Source organism: Mauremys reevesii, linkage group 4, assembly GCF_016161935.1.
Source record: "Mauremys reevesii isolate NIE-2019 linkage group 4, ASM1616193v1, whole genome shotgun sequence".
NCBI lineage: Eukaryota > Metazoa > Chordata > Testudines > Geoemydidae > Mauremys > Mauremys reevesii.
This window is the reverse complement of record NC_052626.1, coordinates 95,441,173-95,448,529: the sequence shown is the minus strand read 5'-3', so window position 1 is coordinate 95,448,529 and position 7,357 is coordinate 95,441,173. Positions and strand designations below refer to the sequence as shown.

The 7,357-nt window shown below is 46.5% G+C and overlaps 1 protein-coding gene across 1 annotated transcript; it reads left to right on the top strand.

Annotated features, from left to right (window-relative positions):
- Window positions 1-456: 456 nt before the first annotated feature.
- On the top strand, window positions 457-3,075 carry RASSF10 (Ras association domain family member 10). Its single transcript, XM_039538017.1, has one exon. It carries the CDS (start codon window positions 808-810, stop codon window positions 2,269-2,271), a length of 1,464 nt encoding a protein of 487 aa, XP_039393951.1. The 5' UTR covers window positions 457-807; the 3' UTR covers window positions 2,272-3,075.
- The last annotated feature ends 4,282 nt before the right edge of the window (window positions 3,076-7,357 follow it).

Below are 7,357 nucleotides of genomic sequence, written 5' to 3'. Positions count from 1 at the left end.
AAGGGGCCACTTGTACCCCCCCAATGATCTTCAAGGGTCCCCAAACTTTTGTCAGAAAGGCCAAAACGTGCACAGTCTTTATCCTTTATAGACAATATTTTGTTGTGCTTTATAATGACACTAGCCAAAAAAAAAAAAATCCAAGATTCCCTCCGAAGTCTAACTAACCCCTGGATGGTTGTTTTGTTTTTCAGCTAGCGACCCACTTCCCCCCGAGTAAGGGGAGCCTGGCACCGGCCCCGTTTGGCAGACAAGGAAAGCTTCCCTCCAGCCACCGCCTCGGCTTGTTTTCGAATGCAGTGGCCTTGCCGGGGGCAAGTGGCTGGGCAGCTGAGCGCGCTGCCCGGAGCACCTGCGGGCGGGGGGCGAGGGGAAAGGTGCCGCCGATCGCTCCCACCTCAGCGGGGGAGGGAGGAAGCCGTCACGTGGTGGGGGAGGAAAACCCGGCCGCCTGGGGAGGGCAGTAGCAGAGCGCGAGGAGGTGACACGGCAGGCGGCAGGAGGAGCTGGCGCGCTGAGGTTGGCAGTTTCCCTGGGTTCCTCCTGGCGGATTACACGGCGGGGGGGAAGCAAATGCACTGAGGAGGCGAGCTGGGCGCTGAGCGGTCGCCTCTGCAGCTGGAGTCTCAGAGCAGCCTCTCTCCAGGGGGAGACTTTGCATCAGTTTAGCCGCACGTCCGGCACAGGAGGCAGGCGGGGTGCGCTGTTTGGAGAGGGGGGAGACGACTCCTTTCCAGCCATGATCAGGCTGGGCTGCAGGGCGATGCAGACGGGACCGTGGCTCCCTACCCTACCGTGAAGGCTCCTATGGGGTATTTCCCCTCTGCTGGGAGGCGCAGCCCGGTGGCCCCAGCCCCGATGGAGCCGGAGGAGAGGAAGATCTCGGTGTGGCTCTGCCAGGAGGAGAAGTTGATCTCTGGCCTCTCCAGACGCACCACTTGCTCCGACGTGGTGCGGGTGGTGCTGGAGGACAACAGCCAGCGGCAGCAGCTGGCCGCCCCGCAGGAGTCCGGCGGGGGGATGCTCTCGGGCCCCCCCGAGTCCTACTGCATCGTGGAGAAGTGGAGGGGCTTCGAGAGGATCCTGCCCAACAAGACCAAGATCCTGAGGCTCTGGGCTGCCTGGGGGGACGAGCAGGAGAACGTCCGCTTCGTGCTGGTCCGCAGCGAGGCGTCCCTGCCCAACGCGGGGCCCCGCAGCGCCGAGGCCAGGGTGGTGCTGAGCAAGGAGCGCCCCTGCCATGGCCTCGGGGCGGCCCGGGCCAGCCTGGCGCTCACGCAGGAGAAGCAGCGCCGGGTGGTGAGAAAAGCCTTCCGGAAACTGGCCAAGATCAACAAGAAACGGCAGCAGCCGCTGGCCAAGGAGGCGTCCTCGGCGGAGAGGATGGAGACCCTGGTGCACCTGGTGCTGTCGCAGGACCACACCATCCGCCAGCAGATCCAGCGGCTCCGGGAGCTGGACCGGGAGATCGACAGGTACGAGGCTAAGATCCACCTGGACCGCATGAAGCGGCACGGCGTGAACTACGTGCAGGACACCTACCTGGTGGGGGCCAGCAGCTGCGAGCTGGAGGCGAGCCGGGAGCTGGAGCTGGAGTCGGGCTCGGGCTCGGGCCCGGACGGGGCGGCCGGGCAGCTGGAGGAGTACGCCAGGAAGTGCGAGGAGGTGCTGCAGCTGCAGGAGCAGCGGACGAGGCAGGAAGAGCTGCTGGAGCACCTGGCCGGCGAGATCCAGGAGGAGCTGAACGAGCGCTGGATGAAGCGGCGCCGGGAGGAGCTGGCCGCAGCCAAGGGCTCCAGTTCCTGCCTCTTCGAGCCCGAGTGCAACACCACGGAGCTGAGCGGCGGGGCCGGCAGCGAGCTCCACGTGGAGCAGGAGCGCGTGAAGACCCAGCTGAGCACCAGCCTCTACATCGGGCTCCGGCTGAGCACGGACTTAGAGGCGATCAAAACGGACCTGGATTACACGCAGCGCGCGCGCGAGGACAGGGAGCGGGAGCTGCAGCGCCTGCTGGAGACGCTGAATACCTTGGACTTCGCGGACACCCAGGCGGCAGCTCAGATCCTCCTCCCCGAGGAGCGCGCTCCCGGCGGCCCTGCCTTACACGAGGCTGGGCTGGGGGCTCCCGTGGGCAGCTCAGACGTCTGGGAGGGCCAAGCCAGGGGGCGGTGCAAGGCCTGCGAGGAGAACGATGAGGACTCGGATACAGGACTGAGCTCCATGCACAGCCAGGACTCTGACTCTGTCCCAGTCTGTGAATCGCTTGTATAGCGGCCTCCTTCCTTAAGTAAAATAAGCTCAGGGACCCACAGCGAAATCCAAACTTGTGCTTCCTCCTTGGCAGTCTTAGAATACAACTAGCCGTTTTCACATCAGCCAGCAGAACAGATCCTAGAGTGGACTCCTGTGATATATTTCCATTAGAACAAAAATGTGTGTTTTTGTTGTTGTTGTTCTATCCTTTTGGGGAGGAGGGGGACCACTTTAAAATCCAGATGCCAGTTAGTGCCATATTATGGTAATTTATGCAAAGTGATGACCAGTTATCTGGTGATAACATAAGCTAATGGTAAACTACACAGTTGAAGAATTAAATGGATTACACTATATAATGTTGACTCTACAGAAAGACTATACCTGCATTTTGCTGCATAGTGACTGTTGGAAAAGGTTTGTTTGTAGTAGGTACTGTAAGGAAAGAGTTGCGGGGGGGAGAGCTTACACTATAAAATGCACTCATAAAAAGGAAATACACTGAATCTGAATTGTGGCTTAAGTTTAAACTTGTTTAAACTAGTCATCAGCAGACACTTTTTAGTCTGTCTCCTCACTACTTTCATCTTTTAGAAAAAAACCACAATGTTTGCATTTCATTCAATATTGGAATTACCTGTTTCCTAAATTCCTGCCTTTTATTTCGCCTCTTGAATGGAACCCTTAATCCTATATTTCTCCAAAGCAAATACAGTCCAGTATAGATTTCTTTACATAGCCTTTTTGATGGAATGCTGGAACATATTCTCTAGTTGAAACACAACTAGTTGAAAATTCAGCACCTTTATATTTCCTCAGAATTGCAAGTCAACTGTTTGCTACAGTATTTGCCACTTAAGAATTCAGTAGATTCCTCTTAAAGAAAAATTTAAAAAAAGTTGAAAGTGCAGAACTAAAGTTCTGAGTGATTGAAAAATTAGTAAACAGGACATCTGTCAGTATGTGTGACATGGATGACAGTTTGTCCTAATATATAAGCTTTTGAAATATATTGACTATGGTTTTTGCCATAAAAAGTGATAATAAATCATTAAACTAAGAACTGAACAAACTAAACAAATATAAATTAGCATGCAGTATCAGCACTCAGCCGTGAATGATGCATGTTCCATGCATAGGTAATAGCACGTTTGTTGACAGATAATTTAAGATAAATTGTAAATATAAATGTTCACTAGATTAATTTAAAACAGTAATTAACACAGCCCGGTCTCTTCAAATATATTTTCTTTATCAGGTTAGTTGATGGTCTGCTGAGTTTAGTGATAGATAAATTACTGCATCAGCTTAAACTACCATTTCTAATATGCAGTTCAATTCAGGCTAACTCAGAATCTAGAGATCTGATGCCCAAAGTATAACTCAAGCTTGCTACAGTACAGCTGGGTGATGAAATAATATAATCTCAGTTATTCCAGTGAAAAGGTACAGCATCAGGTGTAACATGTATTTCAATTAACTGGACTGCCAAATTTTCCTTTGCAGCTTAACCAATGTCGGGTATATTCTTACAATAACGAGTGTTAATGGTTTGTGTATGAAAGTAGTGTTACTGTAATCAGTTTAATGGTAAAAGATCAAAGAATGTTCAATGAGGTCTGACTGACAACACGTTATCTATGAACGTTTGCTTTTAAGTTATAAGAAAGTATAAAGATAGATGTGTCATGGACCAGGATCCTCAGTCTGTGTACGTTTGTGTAGTCCAGTGAATGCAGCAGAACTACACTGATTTACAGCAGCTGATATTGGGGGGGCTGGGTGTTTTCCAAAGAGAAGTGTTGCTCTTTAACAGTGTTACCATTGGGAATCATACTGAACAGCAGAAAAATAGATACAGCATTACATCAATTTAAAAATAAAACTAGTAATATATGTGTAAGTAAAAAAGCATTAAAATTTCCATTAATGCCATTATTATTGATAAATTATACTGAACTAAGTGGTCTTCATAACATTTTAAAAAGTCTGATTATAAAATTATGGTTTTTGTATTTTAGGTGGGCTTGGAAAATATTTGCATACCTGTTTAAAGCCTAATAAAATGCTAGAAGATGAAATAAGAAAAAGGAGTGTCCCCAGATTGCAATTTGATCACAAAATATCAGCATTGGTTCTCCATAGCTGTGCATCTTGGGAGTCATTTATCCCAGTGCAAAGTGAATGGTAAGATTTTTATCCTCACTCTGTATGGAGTAAATGATTCTACAAAGTAAAAGGCAATGGGGAATCAGGCCTATTATGTCTAACATCAATAGGCTGAGTTTGGAGATGTTTGGAAATGCTCACAAATGTACACGAGGGATCTAGCTCACTTGCAGTTCAAAGAATTTTTATGAACCTAGATCTGAGGACTTTAATGGAGGTGGGGGTCAAGTCAAGAGCAGGGGCTATGTGGTTTTGCTGTATTGTTTTTACCATTGTGGACAAAATTGGGCAAGTGACTATAGACTGGCTCTCCAGTGAGTGGCTGATGTAAGCAGTAAACTTCTCCAGTGAGCATAAAGTAGCTTTACGTAAGATCTCCTATTAGCCATACCAAGCAAATAAAAAGGAAACCACATTATAGAAATAAGTTGCAACAGGCCTTGAATTATTATGCTATTGATACTCACCTCAGGTATGTTGTGAGCATGAGGCCAAAGCACCAAAGACAGGAAATTCAAAGTTGTTCATCGAGGAGCAAATTCTGCTTATTTTTCCTGGATCTGGAGGGCTCTTTCTGTAGCAGAATTATTGCAGTTTCAGTGCACAGGGGGATACTATTCCAGAAGCCTGTGCAGTCTGCACCCGAGGCATCTCAGCAACCAGGGGTCATTGGAGGAACATTAGGGTCTGTATTCTCCTGTAGGGATTGGAATGTTGTTGCTGTAGATGGCACTACAGTCCTGAAGTTACAGTAGGGGCTGCAGTGATTTGCCCATGCATGCATATATTTGAATGTTCTTATCTAAAAAACCCACATACATCCCCTTGATAGTGTTTAAACAGCGGTATATGCAACTGCATTGATTTCAGTTTCCATCTCTATTTGCAATTTGTATTTATGCATATTTGCAGTTCTCTGTCTTAGAATACTATTCAAAAGTTAGTAGGAAAGAGGAAATTACTGTTTGTGCTGGATCAGGGTGCCTTTCGGTTCCCATCCTCTTTTGTGCTTGTGGATCCTTCACTGGCTACTAAAGACAAACAATGACGATGTATGGGTTTGAGTGGAATTTGGCCCGGAGTGCTCAGCCAGATCATTGAATATTGATCAACTGTCAGTAATATAGAAGAGTAGGATTCTACCACTTGCTGTCTACATTATGAGAACAGAGATATAGGTAAGCAGCAGAAAAAGTGCATTTATTACTACCTATTGACAAAGAAGTGATAGTGTTTTACCTCTCCAAACTCCATAATCTACCTGAAAGCTCTAGATTCTGACACTTGTCACCTCAGTTTTTTGTATACCATTCTCTAGAATCCCATTTTCCATGTTCTTCCTCCCATGTTCATCTTACCTGGAAGCATTAGAAGCAAGATTAAATGAAAAGTGAACTCTATTAAGAACCCTGCTTTAGCTACCTCAGTTTATAGCGCTGCATGGCTCCAAATAGTCAAAGCCTTATACGCTTCTCCAAAGAACTGTTAGGGGCCAAGGCCAGCTGGCCTTTCTCAGGCAAAATGTCTTTGGAAGTCAATGGGAGTCTTGCCTGAGAGAAGACTGCAGAATCAGGCCCCAAATCTGTCATCAATTTGAAGATAAGAGGCCCTGATTTAGATCTCTGGTTAGCTGGTATCACTCCATTGACTGAAATGAAGCACTCCCTTACATACAATTTGAGTTGTGTAGTTTGGCTTTTAACCTTGACCTAGTTTCAGAAATCCAGGACTATCAACATCATCAGAAAATGAACAAGGACTTCATGTCAAATGCAATACATTGGTAACACTTAATGCATGTTGTGGACCTGTCAGTTTGAATACTGCTTTGTAGAGTTATCTTTGAGGCCTTAATGGTGGAGAGATAATTCTTAATACAAAATGAATAACCTATTAACTATTGCACCTTGTATTACAGTAACTTTTACAAGTCCCAGTCACAGAGTGCCCATTGTGCTAGGCAATGTAAGACTTACTGTAAGGCTCCCGTCCCAAAGAACTTGCAATCTTAGTTTAAAACAAGACATAAGAGGTGGTTGAATGAGTAGGAGTGAAACAGGATAGGGTAACAGTAATGCAAGCATGTTTGTTCATAGCCTGGCTGCATGCACAATGCATTTTCATGATTCATTTTTAAAACAAACTGTACCATTGTCTGGAGAGAGGTATAAGGCAAAAGTTCTTTCCAGGTATGTACTTCAGTTACGTGTTCTTTTCTTTATTTGAACTGAGCTGGGAATATAATTCAGTCCACCAAAGCAGCAGCCCAGGCTGTGAAATGAAAAGGGTCTGGTGAGCTATGCCAGTTATCAAGTTAAAATACAAACCTTTGTGGATTCACAAAGCCGTTGTCCTTTGAAGTCACTTCATATAATTGATCCTCAGTTGGCACATGAAGTTGATAGAAACAAGCATTACAAAGCACAGGGAGTCTGCAGAGAGGTTGCTGCCTTTGTGTGAACTATTACTAAACTAACTCAGAAGCTTAACTAAGGGGGGGGGGGAGGGAGGGAATTTAAATAAACCCAAAGCAAAACCAGGGTAAGTGTATAGTATAACCAAAACATCATCACTCAGAAACAACGACTGACCTTAGAGATGTTCACTGGATTACTTGTTTAAATGTCTCACAGCCCTTACAGCCAGGTTCTTACACTCTTCCTCCCAGAGAGGAGTGCCTTCCTTCCATTGATTTCTCAAGGAGCAAGGTACTGTTCGGTGTATCAGAGTCTGGTCCTAAATTAAAGCCTTTTCAAGTATTCAGGATATTATCTAAATGCCAATTTCTTTCAGCTGTTCCACTTGGGAAGTTTTAAGAGAGAAATTCTGATCTAAAATGATCCACAAATCCAACAACACCCCTCTGAGCAGCATTCCCTTCCCCTTGTTTATTACTCTCTCTCCTCCCCTATTCCTAGCTCCCACTTATCGTGAT

Coding starts and splice junctions, on each gene's coding strand:
- RASSF10 (XM_039538017.1), top strand. CDS start 808: ATGGGGTATTTCCCCTCTGCTGGGAGGCGCAGCCCGGTGGCCCCAGCC.